Source organism: Tympanuchus pallidicinctus, unplaced genomic scaffold, assembly GCF_026119805.1.
Source record: "Tympanuchus pallidicinctus isolate F22 unplaced genomic scaffold, pur_lepc_1.0 scaffold25, whole genome shotgun sequence".
Taxonomy (NCBI): domain Eukaryota; kingdom Metazoa; phylum Chordata; class Aves; order Galliformes; family Phasianidae; genus Tympanuchus; species Tympanuchus pallidicinctus.
Window position 1 is genome coordinate 9594311 of NW_026294742.1, and position 24487 is coordinate 9618797.

The following is a 24487-nucleotide window of genomic DNA, read 5'->3' on the forward strand; positions in this document are numbered from 1 at the left end:
CCGGCTCCGCCAGCCCCGCGGCGGCCGGCCGCCCTCCCGCGCCCCGCCCCATTTGACGCGCGGCTGCGCGCGGCCCCTTTAAGAGCCCCCCCAAACATGGCGCTCCACGGTTCACGTGCGCGCCCGGCCCCGCCCGCTGGAGCCCCGCTGACCTTCGGGACGGGCGCCTAGCCGTTGCCATTGGCCGGTCGCGCGGCGGCGCCGCCGTCTGATTGGCGCGTGGCCGCCGGGTTCCGCCCCCAATGCGCCCAGCAGGCTGCGCCGCGGAGAGCGGCACTTCCGGTACTAGGCCTCGGCGGGGGGAGGGGACCGGGCAGCAACCGCCGCGGGCCGGGTGCGATGCGGGCAGAGCCGTAGGGGCGGCGGAGCGGCGGCACCATGCTCATCGATAACGTGGACGCGCTCAAGTCCTGGCTGGCCAAGCTGCTGGAGCCGATGTGAGCGCGGGTCGGGCTGGGGCGGCGTGGCGCGGCTGGGGCGGTTACCGCGTCCTCACGTCTGGGGGGAGCCGGGAGGGGAGGGCGCGGCCGGGCCGGGCCGCCTGCGGGGAGAGGAGGAGGCGGGGATGCGGGGCTCGGGGCTGCCCTGCCCTGCCCGACCCTGCCCCGCCCCGCCGCGCCGGGGGCGAGCGCTGCCCGGAGCCGCCGATCGCTGTTCGGGCCGTGGGGAGCGCCTGAGGACGGGCACGGCTCTCTGCGCACGGTGCGGCCGGGGCCCGGCGCTGCCTGGGGCCGAGGGCTGTCGGTGCGGATCGGCCGTAGCGCGGGGCTGCCCGCGCGCGGCGCGTCAACGGCTTGTGCAAATTGCTGGGGACTCACCGGCCTGTCACACCTGCGCTACTGCGGTGTGGCCGCTGTGAGCACCAAGGGTCGGAATGTGCGCGTCCAAAACTCGGCTTGGTTTGTTAGAAGCGCGGGCACCAAGGAAGGTGGAACATCTCAGTGGTTGTACGCGTACAGACACGTGTGCTTTGCTACAGGAAACTCTGAAACTGAATCTCTAGAAGGCTTTATCTTAACGTGCCCAAAGCAAAGCATCTCCTGCTCTCCCCCTGTCCCTGTGTGCCACTTGCATATGCACGTGTTGGTGCATATCTTCCGCAAGGCAGGTGGCTTCCTTGCCTTTGTTTCTCGTGGAGTCTCTCTGGCACTCGGTCAGATCCCTCTGAACGCCTCCTCAGGCTTTGCTCCCCTCCTCACAGCTCCATGTGAACACTTGGGAGGAGCAGACAGGTCACAAAGTGATAGATGGTCATCTATCTTCTGTTCAAATATAGCACTTACAGTCAGTTCCACGTGGTCATTGCCACAGAATACATTTTGTGCAGTTTATTTCTTTTTCTCCATGTGTGCATAAGAACTGTAAAATCTGTACATTTGTGGTTTCTTTGTGGTTAATTGCTGCATTCTACGCGGTTTTAATTGGATTCTGGGAACAAGCAAACTAATGTGGAGCAGAACTGCTTGACTGACAGCTCATTAAGAAGTCTTCTTTAACCAGTTGTTGTCTACATGAGTTTGTGTGTTTGTTAATTTGTTGAGTTTTTTCATCTGAGATTGTTTCGGAGTCTGCACACTTTGCATTCTTCATGTTTCTATAGCTGACGTTCCTCTCTTTAAAAAGTGTGTTGAGATTTAAAGGTTTAAAAGACACATTGAATCACTGAACTGCTTTGGGGTGCTGCCTGCTTTCTGATGGTTTACATCTGCATCTTCTTAAAGAGAAGCAAAATGAGGAGTCAATGCTTAATGATATTGCACTGAATAGTGGAACCTAAAGCAGAATCCAGTTTAAGATTAGTGGCAGAGTATCGCTGCACAGTTGCCTATCTTTCGCTTTCATGAAGCTAGATGAGGGTTTTGGTGAGGAGCTTAATGATTCTGTGCTAATAATTACACCCTTTTTTGCACTTTACCAGTATGAAAGGACTAATGTGAAATTTGTGGGCATGGAAATGCTGGAAATGAAAACTTCTGTACGTTATGCACAGTAACTTAAGCTGTACGGAGTGTATCTGTGTGCATATTTTAACGTGTGCTTTTGGGGAGTATTTCTCTGGGATGCTTATTGTATATATTAAATATTATGTGTATTTTAAAACCACTTTAGTACTTTAAGTCAACTACGTAGTGACTTTTCTTCTCATTCTGTAATTCTTGTATGGCTGTTCTTGGTGGCGGTTGCAACGCTTAGTGAAAGTGAGAAAAATGTGCCCTGCTGCCCTGGAATTGGATGTTTGTAAAGAGGCTGGAAGGTATTATTCTGGAGCAGCCTCAGAGAGACTGGGAGAGCTGTCAGCTGTGGTGGGGCGGGGTGGTCACCAGACAATTAAAGTATTTCACTGTAATTAACGGAGGGGGAGAATGCTAGTTCAGTCATCCTGGTGCTCTCGTGTCAGCAGGTGAGCTGCACTCTGGGTTTCCTTTGGTGGTCCTTCTGTAACAGTCAGTGTCCAAAGCACAGTGGTTTTGCTGTTCTTCAGCTGAATCAAGAACGGTTCTTTCTCTCTGTAGATGTGATGCAGACCCATCAGCCTTAGCCAACTATGTTGTGGCATTAGTTAAGAAAGACAAACCAGAGAAGGAGCTAAAAGCTTTCTGTGCTGATCAGCTGGACGTCTTTCTGCAGAAAGGTACTGTGAATCTCCTTTGGTTCGGGGCTTTTTGTTTCAGCACGAGATCGTGTTTCTGCAGCCCGCTCTTGTTTGTGGGGAGCAGGAGGAGCTCTTCTCAATTAAAAGCTAACACTTGAGTTTGTTCTGAAATGTCTCTCGTACTGCTGGAAGTTTCTCTGTCGCATGTTTGATGACTTCTTACAGCCTGACCTGTTGAACTTTTGGAGAGCTTCTCAGGGCGCTTTGGTTCCAATTCGAGGTGTTAAAATCACCTGTTGATTTTATTTGGTGGGCTCAGCGTAGACCTTTTTCCTTGATCGTAAATTCCAATCACTTTTGCCTCTTAGAACATTTCAAAGTTGTAAATGTGATTGAAAGAAGTCTGTGTTTTTGTCTGCGATGCATTTGATGGTGTTTTTTTCTGTCTAAAAAGACAAGGTAAAACTCCACAAATGTAATTCTGTTTTCTTGAACTATTAATCATTAATCTGAGTTACTGCTGCTGTAGCAGTAAGCAGTCTATCAAGGGTTTGTGTTTTTTTTTTCCCAAGGACTTTTCTGGCAAATCCATTCCAAACAATTACTTAAATCATATATTAATATGATTTATCTTAAATCATACATTAATATATGATAATATTTTTTGTTGTTTTCTCTATCCTCAGAAACTTCAGGTTTTGTAGATAAACTTTTTGAAAGTCTGTACACGAAGAGTTACCTTCCTTCTCACGAACCCACGAAAGTAGAAGTGAAGCCTGCAGGTCAGGAGAAAGAAGTCATCAAGGAGGAGGTAACCACATTCATTCCCTACCTGCCTCTAATTTTGAACGTAGCCATCCTGTAACAGTTATGGGAGAAAACGCAATAGCAAAATCCACTTTGTTGTGCTGGGACTAGTGACCCTTACTGTCTGTGTGTGTCTGAAGGAAAATGAAAGGTAATCAGGCAATATATTTTCAAATCCCTGTGTGAAGTCTGCCTTTGATCGAGGTTAGTAGCATCCAAAAATCCTGTTCTGTTGTCCCTGGCAGTACGAGCTGGCACTGATCTGAAAGGATTTCAGAGGTGAGCAAGAAGGAAAACGTTCTATTCCTTACAGAACATTAAAAAAATGGAACAGGAAATGTTCTGGAAATTATTTTAAATGTGTTCTGTAATACTTACAGTTGAATTCTCTATTGAGGATCAATTACTGAAAAAAGTGAGGTCGCGTTCATTTGCCAGCAGTTCTTGTTTTGTCTTTTAACCTTTATTGACAAAATTGAAAGCATTCAAGTTTTTGAGAAAGCAAGGTAATATTTTTGTGAGTATCCAAACCCCTTTCAATTTCAAATCATCCTCACCTGTGTTTGGTACTTCTCTTTTTCCTGTGTTGGTAGTATTCCAAGAGAAGAGCTTTGTGTCTGTGTGTTTTTATAGCATCCTAATGTATCACCTCTGAGTGAAGATGGGGAAAATTGCTACAGAAGTAAATTTTCTTTATTTCTAGTTTATTTCTAGTACATTGCTAGTATAGTCCTAGCACAATTTGCAAGATATTTTAGGCTATGTGTGTATTTCCTTTGCTATGGGAAATATTCAGATAAAGCAGATAAAACATTCCGGTTCTTTCCCCTCCAGGGATGCTTGTGTCAGGAAGTGCTAAGAGCAAAAACTGTCGTTCTCTTTTACAAATGAGCCTTAAGAAGTGCTGTTTGATGCAAGTGTTCTGAACTGGTATTCAAACTTATTCATGTATTTGTGAGCCTAATATAAGATGAAGGAACACCTTGCTGGAAGGAGTTGTTCTGTCGTCAGCGTTTGAACTGTTGGACAGTCTTGATAGTAACAAATAATTGATGATCGAACTCTGGTCAACTAAAGCAAAGTTGTATTGTGCTGCATTGTGGAAAGTAGATGTTATTTGGGAGAAACGACTCATCAGTCCATTTAAATCGGAGCTGCTGCTTGGTCTTTCCTTTCTTATGTCCTTTTCTGTTTGAGGATTAGCTCCAGAATTCTGTGACAGCTGACTGTCATTGTAGCTTTGGTGACGGAAGGTTGTGATTTGGAACAACAGAAGGCTTTCACAGTTTGCTGATCAATTCTTCAAAAACAGACATAATTTCTCAGTTTTTTGAAAACTATTCTGTTAAACAGCAATGAAATGGTGGGAGGGGGACTGCTTTGTTTGACTGGTTGGTTTTGGTTTTAATTTCGTTTTGGTTGTGTTTCAGGGATGTGAAAGTAGAAAAAGAAATATGTTGATGATAGTTTTATGTGGCAGGACATTCAGTAGCTATTGCACCTCAGCACCTTGATTTGCCATGCAGCTCAGTGTATTGCATGATTCTTGCAAATGGAGGAATGAGAATGGAATCATACGTAAGCTTTGGTTGGAGGGGACCATAGTGGAGATCGTGCCATCCAACCATGTTTTCAGAGTGTCACCTCAGATTAGACTATCCTGAGCCCTGTCGAGGCAAATCTCGAGTATTTCTAACAATTCTTCCTGAATAATCCTGAGCAAGGATGAGCGAATCGTTATTTAAGGCTGCCTTTCTGTGTTGTTTTGATTTGAAAAAAATCTTTGTTTTGAAAAAAAAGTAATATTCACCCTTATTTTGTAGCTGTCTGCTAAACAGAATTTTCAAGAATCAGTTGAAGAAGAGCGGGATAGCAGGAAGAAGAAGCATTCTAGTCCACAGAGAAGCCGTGCGGATTCCAGTGAACAAAGGCTAGTAGTTGAATACCTTCTGTATTTCCCAGCAGTCTTTAGCTGAGGGTTTGTACCTCATAGGTTATAATGTAAAACAGTGATTTGCTGCCCACTTTCCTCTGTCTGCAGTGTATTTCTGTACTGATTGCACCTATGAGAACCCTACTTGGTTCTATTTTGGCCTCCTTGGGGAAAAAATGGCAATACTTTTACACTGTTGGTGCCTAGAGATGTTGTCAGTTCCATTCTTTCCCTTGTTATATAAATGAAAATCCTCAGTGGTGGGGGGGATTTTCCTGCTGCATTTCCCCTGTCTCCTCCACCAGGACAGACACAAACATACAGTCAACATCATTCTTAAAACTCCTTCTGTTTTTCTTCATCTATGACTTCCTCACAGTTCTAATTTTTGTTAGTCCTCCCTTGGCTGCTTTCTGGAATGAATTAGTTTCTCTTTTCATAAATGTAGTCTACGTGTGTGTTTTTCTAGAACCAGAGAGAAAAGGAGAGATGATGGAAAGTGGAGGGACTACGACAGGTACTACGACAGGAGCGACCTGTACAGAGACAAGTCCAGCTGGCGGCGAGGCAGGAGCAAAAGCCGGAGTAAAAGCAGAGGGCTGAGTCGAAGTCGCAGCCGCAGCAGGGGTAGAAGCAAAGACCATGATGCAAACAGAAGTGTTGGTGAGTAGTCGAGGTGCTGCTTTAGGAGGACAGTGATGTCAAGGACTCCTGCCTGGGATGGTCCAGCAGGCTGCAGGTGCCCTTGAGCCATCTGAGCAACTTTCGAGAACTTTGTCTTCCTGAAATCGTTAAGGTGCTGTTCATCAGGGTAGGATAATTAAGGGGATTGTTTTCTTCTTTGCTAACCTCTTAATTTATCCACAGGTGTATACTGGTGGATATCAGTAGCTGATATTTATGTGCTCTATATGCTAACAAAGCTGCTGATGTTTTTAAAGATGCACTCTTTTGCAAAGTAGCGTAAATCTTTTTGTTACTGTGCATTTTTAGAGAAGGTCCTTTTGTATTGAAGGTCATGACCACACAATCCTTTATTTCTTCAGGGTTAATTCAGAACTCTAGGAAAAATAAGAGGCACTGATTACAAATGTAATTGAGACCACCTCAATTACTGATGGGTGGAGGTTTGCTGAGTTTATTCACCCTTTCTACTTTAAGAGGGAAAGCTAAAATCCAAGAAAGTATAAGGAGTAAAAGAAAGAACGTTCGTTTTGTAAAGACAGCATCTAATTTTCTGATATGTAAAACCTGCCTGCGTTATGGTTCGTTGTTGATCCATGGGTAAGACTGATCTTCAAGAACAATCTCACGTACAGATTAATGAATATTTAAGCGAGCGTCTGTGTTGTTGTCTGGGGTTTTTATTGTTTTCTTCTAGGGCTCTGATTACAGAACAAATTATGAATCCTTACCTGAATCGTTTTGCTTTCATTTTGTTTTTTAACCAGAGCACCGTGAGAGATCAAAGTTCAAGAGCGAACGAAATGATGTTGAAGGCACATATAATCCAGTTTCTGCATCTGCCAGTAACTCTTCTGAACAGTATTCTGCTGCACAGTCTATTCCCAGTGCTGTTACTGTAATTGCACCTGCGCACCATCTCGAAAACACAACAGAGAGTTGGTCAAATTATTACAACAATCATAGCAATCCCAGTTCATTTGGCAGAAATCCTCCACCTAAGAGAAGGTGTCAAGATTATGATGGTAAGCTGTTTTCTGTCCCTGCCTGGTTTTCATTATATTGCAATATCCGTTTTTTTTCCCAAGTATTCAAGTCAAAGCACAGAAGCCTTTAGAGCACCTTCTATGTAAAAATGCATGTATGTGTGAGCTGTATTTAACTGGAGAGAGAGTTGTTCTTGCTGGGAGCAGTTTACTTTTAATTTGGTGGTTGCTGACGTACAGATGTTGATCACAGTTCTGTGTATGCCTTGGCAAATAATTCAGCAACCAGCAGTTCTGAAAAAGGTTTCGTTGCAGGTGTTTAACATGAAACAGGTGATGCATCTTTGTTTTTACGTGGATTTTATGGTGCGTAATGTATGTCTGTGCTTTTATGGAAGATTGCTTTGAGTTTGTTCTGAAAATTCACGTGGTAGTGCTAAATCAGTAATTGTGTGTTCTCTTTAGTACAAAATTCCAGCAAAAACCAGGATGATATTGTTTTGAGGTTTTTTTTCCTGAAAATATAATTTTTTTGTTTTGCAGAGAGAGGATTTTGTGTACTTGGTGATCTTTGTCAGTTTGATCATGGAAATGATCCGTTAGTAGTAGATGAAGTTTCCTTGCCAAGTATGATTCCTTTTCCTCCACCACCTCCGGGGCTTCCACCCCCTCCAGGTATGCTTCTGCCTCCCATGCCAGGTCCAGCTCGCAGTTTGAGGATCCCTGTTCCACAAGCTCACCCGCAGGCACCGCCTCCTGTTGTGCTTCCTGTACCAAGTAAGTTAAAGCACTTTCCTTTGTCACTCTGTCTTAGAAGTTAAAGTTGTCACTCTTTCTGAAAGGAAGGTACCTGTAGTTGAAGCAATGAGTTGCAGTTTCTCTTGTAGTCCAAATGTACTAACCAAAAGATTGCCAAAATAATTTTGAAAACTCAGCCTGCAAAACGTGGTGTTTCTTATACTCCAAATTGAATCAGGTGAACAGAACAGATTGGGAAGGGAAAAATCTTTCAGATCATCTCATAACACAAGTGTTGTTTGGATTGACAACTTTTCTGTTTTCTAATGCGAAAACAGAGAGGTCTAATCTCCTCAAAGGTTTAATAGATGCTGTTGGTACTGTGCTGTATGCAGTTTCTTAGCAGCAGATACCCGATAGATCCGTGATCTGTTCAGCTGGGATCTCTGAGGCAGTTCAGCCTTTTCTGTTATCTCACTGTTTTATAATGCAAGTTCTGTGAAGAAAAATCTAAGAATATTGAAGGTGTGGTTGTATTGCTGTCTATTCCAGTAACACAATGCATGTTTTGACAATCGTAGCAGCTATGGGATACAGAATGGTTTCTGTATCAGGTTTACACTGAGCAATTAGCAGGCAGGCTTCTGGAAAACACTTCCAAATTGTTGTGGGAGGATTAATTAATAAATTAATCTTTGGGAATACAGTTGTTGTTTGTGCTAGTGTTATTTTAAGATGATGCTTCTGGTGAAATTACATATGGCTGTAATTTTGTGGAAGGCTCCAGTGGATCACTGTTAATTTTAGTATGTTGCATAGTATTATCTCAATTGTCCTTCCTTGGCAGTACAGTAAGCAGGGAGCATATGTGTGCTGCATACAGGGAGAAACAGCTAGACCTTGCCTGTTAACACCTTTTGCCCTGTAGCTTGTGGTTTAGAACTGTAATTTTATGTGGTTTAAATGTAGGTGGTGTGATGTCGTGTTCTGAGTAAGCCTTGATTCTCCATGGCAAGGCTGAGGGAGGAGCTGCTTTAGCTAATGAAGTTCCAACAATAATAAAGCTCTGGGGAAGCAAATTTTGTATGTATGTATTTATTTAACTCTTAAGCTTACAGCTTGGTTCGTTCTGGGACCAGGGAAGGGTGATTGTAATCAGAGTAACTTACCTGAACGGGGCTTCTCGTCGACTTGAACTTCTGATGTGGTAGAGCTGTGATTGTTGGCAAGGAGTGCATTAACTGCACAGGAGGTTTGCACGTTTCTCTGTGGAGTGTTACCCATCTGTTCCACGCTGTCGCCGCAGGGCCGCCTTTGACTCAGTCCAGTCTGATCAATAACCGCGAGCAGCCCGGGACGAGCGCAGTGCCCAGCCTGGCGCCTGTGGGAGCACGGCTGCCCCCCCCGCTACCCCAGAACCTCCTGTACACAGTATCAGAACGTAAGCAGTGCTTTATTTTCTCTTAAATGTGCTCGGCATGTCAACGTTACGTTTCTTCAGCTCGTGGGATTAGAAGTTATTACCTCTGCCTTCTTCCGTTAGGCACAAATCCAAAAAGAGCGCTGCCTTCCTTGTGGGAGCGCATCATCTGCTGCTGTGAGCCCGAGGAAAAGTCGTCTGTAGGGAGATTTTTTTTCATCTCGTGTTTTCCAAGTAGCAAAACTGTAGTGTAAGGAAGGGAACCCTTTGTTTTCAAACTGTTCAGTAGAACATCAGCATGGGAAAGATGCATCTACTGATCTGTAATTACTGGGTAGCTTGGTCTTCACCCCTACTCAGTTCTGTGTACTACATGAGAGATTTTGTTCTCTTTGCTGTTCATCAGAATTGTCTCTACGTTTTCCATATACATTAGTACTTCATATCTGTCTTCTTTCCAGCACTGATGTAATTCTAGCTTTCTAACCAAAAGAAAAACACGTGATGTTTGATGGATATGACATCTTTTTCTTTACAGAGCACAATTTTTTTTAAACGTGTATTTTATGAAAGGAATAACAACTAGAGAACCCTAAGTTGTTTTTTTTAAATCCAATAAAGTTTGTATTTTTTTGGTAATGAAAAGAGTAAAAACACTTTGATGTTTTATACAAGGAGAACTTCAGTTTACAGTTTGTGTCATTTCCTTTGTGAATTCTGTACTTTTTAGAGCTGTTTAAAAGTCATTTTTAGAGACCTGAAAGACTTCTTAGAGTCATCCAAGTATCTCATCAGGGTCTCTGTTCAGTTGAGTCCAAATGCTTTCAGACCACATTCTCATCTGATTCTTTCAGCTTCAAAGTTTGTTCCAAACTTTCTGTCTGTTTTTACTAACAAGGCATCAGTGACTTCAGTTCCTCTATGTAATTCTCTTCTCTTAAACTTCTCTAGAAGTTGGATCTCATGTCCTGCTCTTGCACTGGTACACTTACAGCTGATTGTTACCTTGCAATTGCATGAAGAATCCCTGAGCAGGTGGACCTTGTGGTTGAGCTCACACAAGTTCAGTGAAGGTTCTTGGTGGTGCTGAGGCTGTGCTGACTGCAGAGTCAGCACTGCATGACAGAACACGAGTGTTGAAGTTCTGAGGCAGCTGCTTTAGGCTGCAGTTTCATTGCCATCTTAGAATAAGGACACGTAGAGTGTTTTGGGTCCTCTGACTCCCTCTGGATCTGCATCCAATTCTGTTCCAGGATCTACTGTGTTTCTATGGAGGTTTTTGTTGGGTTTTATTCATCCAAGTTCTTGTGTAGGTTTTCCTTTTTTATTATTTGAAAAATGCATCTTCCTTAATGACCGCAGACTGGGTGAAAAACGTGAGTCAGTTCTGCTGTCTTCTCGCAGTCATCCCCTGTCAGTAGCACTGTGAGCACATCGCCGCAGGTGGGCAGCGAATCTCGCTCTTACTGACTTAAGAGAATTCAGTAGGTAAGGGGGGAGCTGCATGATTTCTCAGCTTGCTCTGATTGAAATCACTGAACTGCATTCTTCCAAAATCAGCTTCTGAAGTAATGTGACCTGTTGGGTAGGAAAGAATGAAAATCTCTTTGCATCTTAGGACAAGGCATAAGAATAAATACTCAAACGAAATGTTCTGTTCCCTTTGGAGCAGTGTCAGGCTTGCTGAAGGCTGTGATAGAGATGCCTCATTTCTTTTTCAGGCAGGTTGCCATCAATACTCAGTTATGGAGACTTACACGCTTTTGACAAACAGTAATGATCTTTAAAATAGGAGAATATTCCCAGATATACTTGAGTGTAAAGCTTAATTAAGGGCTTTTATAGCTACTTGGTGTCTGTATGACCTCTCTTCCCTCTTCATACAGAAACAGCTTCTTATTCTTGGACACCCGTGCGTTTCCTTAACGGAAGAGTGACTGTGAGTCTTAAGCTCGTGTGAAAACCTCTTACATTTCTCTCCTCTGTTTTGCAGACACGTATGAGCCCGATGGCTATAACCCTGAAGCTCCTAGTATTACCAGTGCTGGTAGATCTCAGTACCGGCAGTTCTTTACAAGAGCACAGACGCAGCGTCCAAATCTAATTGGCTTAACATCTGGGGAGATGGATACAAATCCTAGAGGTAGGAAGGGTTCTGGTTTTGTCTCAGAACATCAATGTTTGTTTTTGCATTTTCCAGGCTAAAAGCAGTGGTTTTTCTCACTGATTTGGTATTTCAGAGCAATTTTCAGGCATCCAAAAATCTGACGTCTCTACTATTTGTTTATTTTTATTTTTTAATTTTTAATGCTAATCTTAAAGTCAAACCAGTCTTATTGGTTAAAAATAACCACTTGCTTGGGAATATTAGAAGGGTCGTTGTTGTTTTTTTTTTTTATTATTACTATTGGTTGGATGGTGGGTTTTTATTCATCTTTAGCCTACAAAGGTACTTGTTGGGTATTGGGCTACTAGAAAGAAGAAATCAAATGGTGCAGGAAGTTGGCTTTGAACAGGAGTTTGAAGCTGGGTTTGATTTGACAAGGACATGTTTAAGAGCCTTGGCTGTTCTGGTGGTCGTGGTGAGGGGAACTGCTGTGCCATGTGCTTGTGTCTGATGGTCTGGCTTCCTTTCAGCCTGCTGGTGTATTTAAGGTGCTTGTTGCAGCTAGCATTCTAGTTCTAGCTCATGGAAATCCCAGTCTACGCTTCAGTAATTCTGAATCATAAACTGGATGAGCGTGGATGTGGTCTCCTAATGGTGACGTGTTCTCGCTCTCAAAAGAACTTTTATACAAGTTACAGGTCTTGAAAGAAATTTTTGTGTTTTCGGCATAGTTGTCATTTTCCTCCTGCTTTCTGCTCTAAGGAAAAAGTTGTTGCATTTCAGTATTTGCTGCTACACTTTGGCGTTTCTTACTGACCAGACAAGAAAGGTTTGCTTTGTTGTTGTTTTGTTTTCCAGAATTTCCTTCCAGGGACTCACCCTGTATAGAATATTATTAATTATTATTGCAGAAATTATTGTTGCTGTTTCCATCTGACTGAATTTCACAAATCACTATTGGGTCTGTATTCTGGTTCCAAGAACCCGTTCCAGTTGTAAGAGATTGTAAATCTCAGAGGTGGATCTTCAGACCAATTGCTTTGTTGCCTTGTCAAGTGTGTGAAAGGTTTTCCCTAAAACCACCCCCTAATGTAAGAATGAAGCTGTATGCCTGAAAATGCCCAGACTTTTTTCTCATCAGAGTAATCAGCAGAGCTCTGGCACATAGGAAAACAAAAAGAAATTGATTTACATCTCACACCTCTCTTTAGGAGTTGAGTGTTTTGTATGTGCCAGTGGCCTAATTTTCATACCAGAAGTTTCAGTAGCTGCAAGTAAGGCCAAAACTTCATTTCTTCAAGCTGGTACTGAGCTTGAAGGTTAAAAGTCTCCTCTCTGCTGGCAAGACTAAATGCTTGTATTTCTCACGTGGGTTAGCTGGGCTAGTAAGTCATCTCTGAAGTAACTTGGTAAGCAGAACTGACTGACTTAAGTCTTCCTATTTTTTTAATGTTTTTAAACTCAATCCTATGTTGCTGCTTAAATGAGAGCTTTTTTCAGTGTTTTCATTGATGTGTGGTAAATAACACAGGGCTTTTTATTTTCCTCCAGCTGCCAATATTATCATCCAGACCGAACCTCCCATTCCCATTCCAAATAATAGCAGCAATGTAACTAGAGTTGTGCTTGAACCAGACAGCAGAAAAAGGTCGCCAAGTAGTTTGGAATGTCCACCATTGAAGAAACCGTGGCTGGGAAAGTAAGAATTAACAGCTGCAGTTGGCTAACTTGAGTGCACCTGATTGCTATCAATGCTGTAAAAACAGTAATTCATTGGCCTCTGTAATTTGAGTTGACTGAGTCAGAAAATGTGTTGATGTAATCAGAGGCTAAATATTGGGGAGGTTGTTATTTCTAATCTCTAGAGAAAAATTAAGTGTGCAATAACTTGCTACCTTACTTAGGTGTGTGCATGTCTCTCTCAATTACTCTCTTGCACTTGTTTTCTGCAGGCAAGCAAATAATAACCAGAATAAGCCAGGTTTCCTGAAAAAGAATCAGTACACTAACACAAAATTAGAAGTTCGAAAAATTCCACCAGAACTGAACAACATTACACAACTCAACGAGCACTTCAGCAAGTTTGGAACTATTGTAAACATTCAGGTAAAAAACAAACACAAAAAGCTCTCAGTTTTATGTCTGTGTGTGGGTATTTTCCCCTAGAGCCTTCCAGAACACTGCAGTAAACACTGAGGAATCTTAGAGGAAGCTAGCAGGAGGAGGTCACCAAATTCAAAAAAGCCTTTTCTTTTGTTTTTGGAGGCCTGTCGTGCTTGGTTTGCTCCTGTTAAATTTGAAAGGCTTGCAGATTTAACACCATCTAAACTATTCTCAGGTTTTTGAGCAGCTTGCCTATACTTTTTGAAACAGATCTTCTAGATTCAGGTTGGATATTTGGAAAAACTTCTTCTCCAGAAGAGTGGTGAGGTGCTGGAACAGGCTGCCCTGGGGGCGGTGGAGTCACGGTGCCTGGAGGTGTTCAGCATCATCTGCTTGTTTCCTGGGGAATGGTTTAGTGGGGTAATGCTGGTGGGAGGTCGATGCTTGGACCGAGTGAACTGGGAGATCTTTTCCAACCTTGGTAATTCTATGATTCAATAAAACTCTGTTTGCTGTGAAGTCCTGCATCGTTTCTTAGCATTTTGGCCAAGATGCCATGGGTGTTACATCATGTTACGTCCTAGAAGAGGCTCCAATTCAGTGGTGTCCCTTGGAAAAGCACTGTGTAAACAAAGCACAGTTAGCTACGTGGTTAGAGTGCTGTTTTATTTTTGCAGAAAGCAGTGACTTCCTTCATCCTCAGTTTGAGGTCTGAATAAGGACAGATACCTGGCGAGCCTCTGTGTTTTTGAGCTCACAGTTTTATGCTTTAGCCCAAAAGATACTTTGGTTCTTTCTTTGGTTCAATCTTGGTAGTGCGTTCTAAAAAACATGCTACCTCAATCATCTTGTACTAGGTATGTTTTCATTCCTGTGATGATTGATTTTTAGAGAAAAATACTTTTGTGTGACTGTTAGATAAGGTTTCTTTGGGAATATGGTGAACCTCTGCACTGTACATCCTTGGACGTTTCTATCTCAGATCAGAATAAAGAGCTTTGGAGTCAGCACTGGGTCTCCTCAGTTCTATCCCAGTTTACAGTGCTTTGAATATCTGATGATTTTTGATGGATAACTTTTTAATTATTTACTCAATTTTTATTGTACTACATATAGTCTTTGCTGCAGTTGTGCATAGCATTTGCAAAATGTACTTGATTCTAATTACACAGAGGATTTTGCCTTTATTTTGAGTTGCTAATACCATTACACATTCCACTTGTTACTGTGGATTACCTGTCGCTTGGATTCCTGCTGGCTGACGTATTTTCTTCCTTGAGAAATGTATTCTCATGAACTCTTTCTTTTAGGTTGCTTTCCAGAACGATCCTGAAGCTGCTCTGATTCAGTACTTAACTAACGATGAGGCTAGGAAGGCAATTTCAAGCACAGAGGCAGTTTTAAACAATCGGTTCATAAGGGTGCACTGGCACAGAGAAAGCGAGCAGCAGCCCCCCCTGCTGCAGCAGCCCCAGCAGCAGTCAGCCTCGCCGTCTCTCCATCACCAACTTCACCTCCAGCAGCAGGCCCTGGCCCCGGCTCCCGCCGTGACAATGCACAGCAATCTGCCCAAGGTACTTTGATAAGCGGCCTCCGGAGCTGATAGCAGTGCTCCCAAGTGACAGCTGCTTTTAGGTGCAGCACGTGTAACCTCTCGTTCTTCGATCTCTGGCGCGCAGGCAGTGAACAAACCGCTGGCATCCGGTGCCTATGTCCTGAACAAAGTCCCGGTGAAACGTCGCCTTGGAGCAGCAGGTGGAAATCAGTCTGATCTCAGTCAGGCTGGGGCCGTGGCAGAGGACTGTCAGGTATGGTTATGAAACCTGACCGTCGTCGTGCTTTCACTTACAGCTGTCATCTGTGTGGGTCTGCTAAGTGGAACTAGGAAATGGAGCAGGATTTGCGAGTCCTCAGTTGCTCGTTCCTTTCATCGCTGGTGTTCTGTGACGTGATCATTTATTTCTTCCAATTTTCATTAGCTGCTTCATATAAACCAGGGAGAGTAATTCCAGAGAGTGTCACCGTCTTCAGCAGCATAACATATTTTTGACACGGTTTCATTCTAAACAAATTTTACAGCTTACATGTCAGCTTTCTGTTGACTAACCTAATTACTGTTGAGTGATTTTGGTGTTTACACTGTGCTTTAACAATGGTACTGGAAACTTACAGAATACTTCCGCAGAGTTCAATCTGATACAGTTTAATTAGCACTGGTGTCATAAGGCAGCACATGTTCTTGGTCACAAAGAAGTTATTTCTTGTAAGAAAGGAAGAATGCAAGTGACAGTTGCTGCCTTATTTCTTTTCTGAATGTCTGATCAGCAAGTGTGTTGGGTTGTGCTGGGTTGGTTCTGATACAGGAGCTGAGTGTTAGCAGTGCTCCTCGTGGATATCAGGAGAGAGAGGGAGTTTTTGGATGAAGACCAAAAGAAATTATCTTTTGCAGAAAGCGTTCCATGAATCATTTATGCTGGTGGCTCCCAAGTAGGTGGATCGTTAGGCTGAAGGCTTTCTGCATGTTTTCATTGCATTGCTGTATTTGTCTCCTTTTGTAATTCTGGAAGCACGCGTTGTTTCACGGAAGATATTTATTTAAAATTCCTGATTTTAACCTGCCACATATTGATGTGTGTGCATTTCTACTGTTTCAGACATTTCCTACTCCTACAAGCCATTCAAAAATGGTTTACAGTTCTTCAAACTTGAAGGCGGCTCTGAAGCCTGGCGCAGGATCTAAACCTCACGACGTACAGGAGGCTCTTAAGAAGAAGCAGGTACTGTGCTGTGTGCTGCTGGATGAACAGTGCAGTGCTTAAAGTACTTTAAAAAAAAGGATTGATGGACAATTTCAACCTCAGATGTGGCTGTGTAGCGTTTTGCACAGTCAGTGTAAGCTTTATCATCGTGGAACAATCGTGATAATGCACACTGAAGGCTTTTTGTTTTTGAGGGATGGAGTTCTGGTGGCATTTCTCTGATTTTAATCTCTGCAAATATGAGGAACTTAACTGACAGCATGGGATATGTTTCTTCAAGGGGTGTTTGGAGGTGGAAAAAAGTTAGTAGAGTACTTCACAGCAGGAAATTGGCAGGATTTCATTGTTGTTTTCCAGACCAGATGTACTGAATACTTTTGTGGTTTGCAGACTAGTGGTTTTCATTATGGCCCTCACTTCTGTAGCTTCAGAAAGAAAATGTGACATGTGAGTACATATAATGCTAGACTACTTCTTCTGATTGGAAGAGTTTTATTCTCCTAGGAGGCAATGAAACTCCAACAAGACATGAGGAAAAAGAAGCAGGAGATGTTAGAAAAACAAATAGAATGCCAGAAGGTGAGTTTGGACTGACTTCATTAAGCACATCCTGGTTTTGTAGATATCTGTCTGTTCAGCATTATTCTTGCTGGAATTTATATTGCTGCTCTTTTATTAATGTACAGATGTTGATATCCAAGCTGGAGAAAAACAAGGCCATGAAACCAGAAGAGAGAGCAGAAATAATGAAGACGTTAAAAGAACTAGCAGGAAAAATATCTCAGTTAAAGGATGAGTTAAAAACTTCATCTGCAACCTCTACGCCATCGAAATTAAAATCCAAGACAGAGGTATGTGTTGTGCCATGCACTTGCACACCTGTCTTCTGTAACTGTTTCTAATGACGTGTCCTAAAAACACAACCATGTTTGATCAGCTTGCTTCCCAGCGTGTTTTGAATTTGCCTGGTCACTGTGGAGAAGCAGACTATGGTTCTAAGTAGCTTGGGTGAGCAACTTACAGCTCATTCAGGATTGTTCCAGTTCTGAAGTGTGGAATTCCAGGTCCTTCCAAAACTGAGTCTGGGGGAGAATCGTGGAGGCAAGCAGCAGCCTGATGAACTGAATTTAGAGGGAGGTGTGGCTGCTGTGTACTGACCTGTTTGTGTCAGTTACATAAATTTACTGCTAAAGAGGGGGACTAAAGCATTAAAAGTGTGCATTCATGTTCTGCTTTCCACTTCCATTTTCTCTTTCTGTACCTTTTTCTCTAAGGCACAAAAGGAACTTCTGGATGCAGAACTAGACTTCCACAAACGACTCTCTTCTGGGGAAGACACAACTGAACTGCGGAAAAAGCTGAATCAGCTGCAAGTAGAGGTAAGTATGTCAGGATTTATGCTTTTAATGTGCTTTGCAGACACAAGTTTAAGCTCCTTTCAAACCTTTACACCTTATTTGCCTTTTTTTTCCTCTTTTTCCACAGGCTGCCCGTTTAGGCATTTTGCCTGCTGGCCGAGGAAAGGCGGCTCCAGCCCAAGGGAGAGGGCGAGGACGGGGCCGTGGTGGGAGAGGAAGGGGGATGTTAAACCACATGGTGGTAGACCATCGTCCCAAAGCACTAACAGTTGGAGGATTCATTGAAGAGGAGAAAGATGAATTGCTGCAGCACTTCTCTGTAAGTATGAGGTCACGTTCACAAGAAAAACTGAAGCTGACAGTTAGGGCTGCACTTTCAGTCTCAGATGAAGTGGGTATCTGATACCGTGAGAGTGTGCTGCAGAGAGAGGCAGGCTGGGAACTCTGTAAGCAACAGTTTATTTTCCAAAGTCTTAAGGATGAATAAAAGTCTTCCTTTCTATAGTATGAATTCATCTTGAATTGATGGAACAAGCTATGAATAAACACTTTCAAGAGTGTGAATGTAATGCCTTTTACGGCTGCTTTACAGTGGCTGCCTAGCACGTTATTTTAATAGGAAAGCCAAATGGCTTATTTTTATTCTGCATTAGAATAGTTAAAAACAGATGATAGAAGGCTGAGAAATACCTACCAGCGTGTCTGCTTTAACAGGTATTGGCAATTCGTGCACATTTGTCTTGTTTCTCTCTAATTCAGAAAGCAAAACCCTGTTGCTTTTTCAATTTCATAAAAGTTAAACTCATTTGGAAACAGCAGATAACTTGGTAGTGTGCAAGGTGAGTTACTGAGCACGTTGTTCTGTTAGCTGAGTTGTGACGCTGAAGGAGGAACACGTTTGGCATTGCCCTCAGTCATGCTGCCCAGAACGGCACGTCCTCCTTGGCAGGGCTGGTGGAGTTCTTTCCATCTGCTCTTCAGGGCCACTTGGGATGGGTTCAGGCTGCTGGTGCTGCCTCCAGAAGCCCTTTGTGGTGGGATTTGGGTGGTTTGGCTTTGTTGTTAATTTTTTTTCCCCTCTTTTTGCATGGTTTGTTTTTTGTTTTAACCTGTCGTAGCTGTGGACACTGCAATTTTTGTTCTTAAAAATGGTGTTTGACTTCTAAAAATAAAGCCTTATGCTCATCTGGCTGTGCTAGACATTTTTCTCTTCATGGTCCCAGACAAAATTGCGTTGTGTGTTTGCAGAACATACTCAGGTGTGTAGCAATGTTTGATTCCTATCTCCTCTGCAAATAAATGAGCTCTAAAGGACTGGTTTAACAAGTCTGCAGTAGTATTGAAGGGCAAGAAAGATAAGTGAAACAGCCAATTATTTGAATTGAATTCAGTTATACATTTATTTCCTTTTTTCCTGCAAAATTAAGTTCCATTTATGAGAATGTGAATGGATCTGAGCTTTTGTCCAAAAATACAGGCACAGGTGCTGCGGTGTTGCCATCCAACGCAGCTGAGGTTCCTCTCTCTCCCAATTCTGTCCTAAAACTAACGAGGTTTCGGGGCTGCTCTGAACCAAAACGATTCAGGTGTAGCATGTGATGATGAGTCTCTTGGAGGAAAGCATTGCTTTTGTTCCTCATCAATTTTTCTTCTTACAGAAATTCGGAGACATTGAGGATCTCCAAGAAGAAGACTCCCCACTGAGCGTTGTTCTGACCTTCAAATCTCGCTCTGAAGCTGAGAATGTAAGTGATGTGGTGGATTTGTTTCTCCTCGGTTCCAGAACAAGAATTTTTACCTGCTTGTGCTGCCTTTTTGTCTTTAAACTTCAGGGGTTTGGATCCCACTCATTTGAGCTACGTAGTGCAAATATTTGTTGCTCCTGCATGTAGTGTTGCTAAGGGGGATAGGCTTCATGTCTGAAGGATTACGGTGGGTTTTCTGCTGATGTGGACTCAATGTCACAGTCAGTTTAGAGCCCTGTTAATATCTTTAGATTGATGGTAGGTGGGCATTATTCAGTAGATTCAGGATTACGTGAAGTTGCTCTTGAGGACTGCAGAAGGTGATGCACGTCTGAGATGTTCAGACACACATCTGCACTAATTAGTGCTCACTGGCTTTAACTCGTTATTGGTGATCTGAAGACTTCTTAATTTGATTTTCCATTTAAAAACGTGTTCATTTAAAATGCAATCTAGGCTGCTAACCAGGGATCCAAGTTTAAAGACCGAAGGCTGCAGATATCATGGTACAAACCTAAGGTACCCTCTGTGTCCACAGAAGTTGAGGAAGAGGAATCTAAGGAAGAGGTAGGAAGACACGTGGGTAAAGTAATAACTGCTTTAGCATGAGAGCTCCTTTAGAACTCGGGTTTCTGTTGACAGAATAAGTTTCATTGCAGATGTTTCTGCAAAGCAGAACCTCCCCTGGTTTTGATTAATCCAGTGAAAGAAAATAGAACACCACTGGAAACTCGCATTTGCAAACTGCTGGGATAAACCTCACTTTCTCACGTACACAGGGGCTGCCCATCTTGTTACTGGGTGCGAATCCTCCACTGGAGGAGAAGTTATTAATTCTTGGATTGCAATTGTGAGCCCTTAAAGGCTGTTAAGGGGTTTCCTGGCCTTGTTGAACGGGCCTGTTTTGGTGGGCGGGTGGCTGCTCCCTGCTTCCTTGAAGTCTGGCTTCTTTCCCTTTCTTGATGCGAGAGTCCACCGCTCTCCTTGATGGTCTGTGGGAGGTAACGAGCTGCGTGCCCTGTGCCCTGTGCCCTGTGCCCTGTGCCCTGTGCCCTGTGCCCTGTGCCCTGTGCCCTGTGCCCTGTGCATGCAGCCCATGCTGTGCTGTGTCACAGGTCCTGCTCTGCTGCACAGAACTTTGGTTTCAAACCCTGTTTCTTCTTCATCCAGGAGACTGAAACCTCAGATTTGTTTTTGCACGAAGATGATGATGATGAGGATGAAGACGAGGATGAATCCCGTTCTTGGAGAAGATGAAACTTGACGTTAGAAATGTATAACCTTAGGCATATAGTTCAAGCTACATCTTTTAGACATCTATTTAAGAAAGTTGATGAGCCAAAAAAAGCTTTACTTTCTTTTCAAACCACAAGATTTAAAGTGAGCAAAGTTTGTTATAAAAACATTTCAGAGATAGAGCTGCGATGCCAACCTAGCCAAAGGCCCAGTAACTTTTTATAGAAGTATCAAGCTCACCAGGATGGTGATTTTTTTCTATTTAAGAAGGATAAAAAAGAGAGAAAGAAAACAGATATTAGTATTTTCTTGTCCTCTTTTTGTGTCACCCTCTATTACCTTGTTTTGGGTTTTCTATAATGTGATTGATTTGTTAGCTTATAATTGAAAAGATGTTACAGGTTTTATTTAGCAATATTCTAGGCTCGGGGGAAAGACACAAACTGTCATTAAATGTTGTGAAAGAAAAAACGCCTCATTTACTAATTGAAGAAAGGTGGCATTTTGTTTCACATGCAGTCACTGCCTGTAGAAGTTCCTGTGGCTGAACTCATCAGACACCTCAGGATGTCTGAAAGCCACGCAGTTTCAATGTTTGCTTTGTGAGGGGGTGGAACAGGTAATCCAGCAGGGGTGGCTGTGATGCTGTCCGTTCGCTCTGTTCTTCAGACCCGCTGCACGCAGCAGCAGTGGCTCAGCTGCAGGGCAGGGTTTGCTCTCCCGTGGTTTCCCCCTGTAGTTCAGTGCAGTCCAGTCTCAGCCGCACCGTTCGCTGCATTCCTGAGTCTGTGAGCTTGAATCGAGCGAGTTTCCTGCTTTCCCCAGAAAGAACTGAATGGGCAACTGCTCACAGCCCCTCCAAACTCTTCTTCCCTCTGGTTCTGTTTATACTGGAGCCAAACCACGAGGTGTTCAGAGCAGGGCGCTTCCTGTCTCGCTGCAGGCTTTGGAGCGGCGCTGTGTGGCTGCAGCTCTGCATGCGTTTCGCTCGGCGCCGCTCGGCTGCTTCACTGCTGCACCGTTCCAAACCCGCGCCCAGCAGCGGCGTGCAATGGTAGAAATGAGGGCAGCCAGCTCAGATCCTGCAGCCACGTCTCTTAACTGCTGCGTGGCTTTTGTGGCTCGCCAACATCAGTGCCACCTAGGGAGCGTTTTCTTTGGCCGTGCGTTTGCACAGTGCGCTTCTCAGTACGCTTTGATGTGCTTTTCTATACAAAATAAACTGAATGTCAGTGAAAAATGCTCTCCTCTTTTTAGTTTACCAGAGTATTTGCCAGCAAGTTCCCGACTGAAGAAAATTTAGAGAGACCCCTGAGTTGCTGTGGCTCTGATGTTGGTAACACAGCTGAGCGCGCTGTGTTTGCTGCTCCCTGCCTGCGTTCCCTTTGTGCTGTGGTGGTGCGTTGGAAGTCCAAGCGGTGTCATCTTCGGGTTCCTCACCAGCTGAAGGGAATTCAGCCTTTCAGTGCTCCGCCTCTGCGCGTTAGAACCTCTGTGTGCGATGTGGACGTTCTTGTTAACGTTGAGGTGAAATTGCAAGGAAATGAGGGAAAACGTATCTTAGCTATTCCCCACGTCTCTCCTCTGATGTTGTTCTTGTTGTCTGCGGTTCAGTCGGTGTATATGTTGAAATGCCCATTGCAGCAACCGTGTTGAGTCCGGACAGTTAAAAGTGATAGAGGGAACAAAGGATTTATATATTTTTTTGTACAGAGTTTTTTCTTAAACTGTATAATTTTGTAAATATGTTGCTTTTTTGTGTACTAAAACTACCAGCGTATAGATTTCAATAAGAACTGTTGTATTTTTGTATTTGCAAAATGAAAACTACAGCGAACGAATGAAGCCGTAAGAAAAGCTGCGGCGCCGTTGGTGCAGAACGGGCTTCCTTTTCATATGGTTTGGGCTGCCGGCCGCTGGCAGGAGCTGAGCGGCGGCTCCACGCGCTGCTTCCCGCAGAGCTTCCCGGGATCGCTCTGCTTTTCTGACCGCTTTCCTTCGCAGCCCACGTGGGCAGCGACGTCCAGAAGCGATTTCTGAGCGCTGGAGTGAAAAAATGAGTCGTGCATCTGAGCTCAGCCTGTGCGCCGTGAGCACAGTCACCTCCCTGCGGCGCGAGTGGTGGCAGCGCTCCCGCCGCCGCTGCGCCAGGAGCACGAGGTGTCCCAGGGCGAGCATCCTGCCCCAGCCGCGGCTCTGCTGGCGCTGCGGGCGCTGCTCTGCGCTGCCGTTCCGCGCCGATGCTTCCTGAGGGCCCACGAGGCAGCAGTGCGGCCTGAGGGCGGGAGGTGTTGGGTCTGAGCTGTGGGGACGGAGGGCATCCGGTCTGTGGGGCGGGGAGCTGCGCCGCCTGCGCTGGGTGTCAGCTGGGCAAAAGGAAACAGCAGCCCCAGAGCTGGAAGGTGGACGTGGAAACTGTCGCTGCTTGCTGTGAGAATGCACCTCTTTTCTTTTCCTCCTTACGAAATCATGTGAAAAGGAATGAAGTTCCCTTGGTGTATAGTAAACTTGTACTATAGTTTTTACAGAATTGTGAACTTGTGTAATAGTGTAATAGGAGATACTGTTGAATTTCTAACTGTTTATACATTTAAATTCATATATGTAATGTTTGTTTTATTGATTACAATCTGAATTTCTAAGATGCATGTTGACTTTTTTGCAATAAAGATATGCTACGGGAATGGTTCCAAATGGAGAAAAGAAAAGGAAAACTAAGTTAAATAAATTGGACAGCAGAACCATTCAAAAAAAAAACAAAACCAAACCACCCAATGATCACAAAAAGAGCGTCATCACTTTGGTGCTGGAGCTGTGTGTGGAGCTGCAGTGTGTGAGCACGTGGAGCTGCTGTGCTGGGGGGTGGCAGAACGACAGCATGGCGGGGTTGGAAGGGCTGGAAGAGATCGCTGAGCCCAACCACAGCGACCATCAGTTCCTCATCACAATCCCACGGCCAGGGGGCCCCGCACACCTGGGAGCCTCCACCGCCCCTCTGGGCAGCCTGTGGCAGTGCTCTGTCGCCACGCAGTTCTTCCACGTCTCACTACAGCGCTTCCTACACTCAAGTTTTAGGCCGTTGCTCCTTGACCAATTGCTGCACACCGGCCTGTAGAGCATTGCAGGCACTGATCAGATGCCCCTCAGCCCCCTCCCCAGGCTGGACGTTCCCAGGTCCCTCCTCTCCCCTCTGGGAGATGCTCCAAGCCCTTCGCCATCTGCGCTGCCGCTGGGACACCGCTGTGCTCTTAGGCCTGAGTGCAGGACTGATGTGAGGCAAACGGCTGTAAGGCAGCATCTGCTGCAGCCCCACATTCGCACACAGCACCCGATGCTTTTCTGTGCTTCGTGTGCATCGCTGCCAGTGTGAGCCTGCGTGTGCCTTCCCTTGAGCTGTGGTGCATTCACAGCACTGCTGTGGGTTTTCAGTGCTCCCCATCTTGCTTTCTGCCCAGATATTTATTGAGAGCTTACAAACACACCCAGCTGTGTTGGGCTGCCTTTGTATCACCTGAAGGATGGCATCCAAGAGCTGATGCTGTGGCTCCTCTTATTGGGATCCACCTTTGCAGCAAAGGTCCTCCTGCCTCAAAGAGCTGAGCCGTCCCACACTGCTGAGCTGGGGGCTGCTGGGAGCACAGCCCCTCTGTGCCTGCAGTGCTGTGCAGTGTGGGGCAGTTGCTGGGCTGTGCAGTGCTGTGCAATGCTGTGCAATGCTGTGCAATGCTGTGCAGTGCTGTGCAGTGCAGTGCTGTGCAGTGTGGGGCAGTTGCTGTGCAGTGCAGTGCAATGCAGGACGGTGCAGCTCCCTGTCACTGAGTGCTCCTGAGGTGAGCACAGCATCCGCCGTCAGCGTGCAGCTCCTCTGCTCTGATTTATTTAAATGCTGATGAATTAAACATCCTTGGCACTTTAGTAATTCATGTGAAAATTATTTGGAGTCGACTCAATGTAATGCACCTCTGCACGGTCTCTGGTGGCTAAAGATATGTCAAATAGCAACTCCATCCACTCTTCG

The 24487-nt window shown here is 44.5% G+C and overlaps 1 protein-coding gene across 3 annotated transcripts; it reads left to right on the forward strand.

Moving 5' to 3' along the window:
* The first annotated feature begins 266 nt into the window (after window positions 1-266).
* RBM27 (RNA binding motif protein 27) lies at window positions 267-23244 on the forward strand. Of its 3 annotated transcripts, XM_052689674.1 has the most exons (22): window positions 267-437; window positions 2514-2632; window positions 3280-3404; window positions 5224-5330; window positions 5803-5996; window positions 6785-7042; window positions 7547-7780; window positions 9048-9182; window positions 11155-11304; window positions 12820-12967; window positions 13221-13374; window positions 14682-14945; window positions 15051-15179; window positions 16026-16148; window positions 16635-16709; window positions 16817-16981; window positions 17405-17509; window positions 17616-17807; window positions 19147-19233; window positions 19690-19800; window positions 20404-20507; window positions 21727-23244. In XM_052689674.1, the coding sequence occupies exons 1-21, from the start codon at window positions 379-381 to the stop codon at window positions 20488-20490; spliced, it is 3021 nt and encodes a 1006-aa protein (XP_052545634.1). In that variant the 5' UTR covers window positions 267-378; the 3' UTR covers window positions 20491-20507; window positions 21727-23244. The 3 variants fall into 3 exon arrangements, with proteins under 3 accessions (XP_052545634.1, XP_052545633.1, XP_052545635.1); XM_052689673.1 differs by having other exon boundaries at window positions 20404-23244; XM_052689675.1 differs by lacking the exon at window positions 267-437 and adding an exon at window positions 2359-2401 and having other exon boundaries at window positions 20404-23244.
* Window positions 23245-24487: the final 1243 nt, after the last annotated feature.

What these genes read in the sequence shown, in the direction of transcription:
- RBM27 (XM_052689673.1), top strand. Translation starts at nt 379, where the DNA reads ATGCTCATCGATAACGTGGACGCGCTCAAGTCCTGGCTGGCCAAGCTG. An exon ending in CCTGTACACAGTATCAGAAC is followed by an intron (nt 9,183 to 11,154) that starts GTAAGCAGTGCT and finishes TCTGTTTTGCAG; the next exon opens with ACACGTATGAGCCCGATGGC. An exon ending in AACAAATAGAATGCCAGAAG is followed by an intron (nt 16,710 to 16,816) that starts GTGAGTTTGGAC and finishes ATTAATGTACAG; the next exon opens with ATGTTGATATCCAAGCTGGA.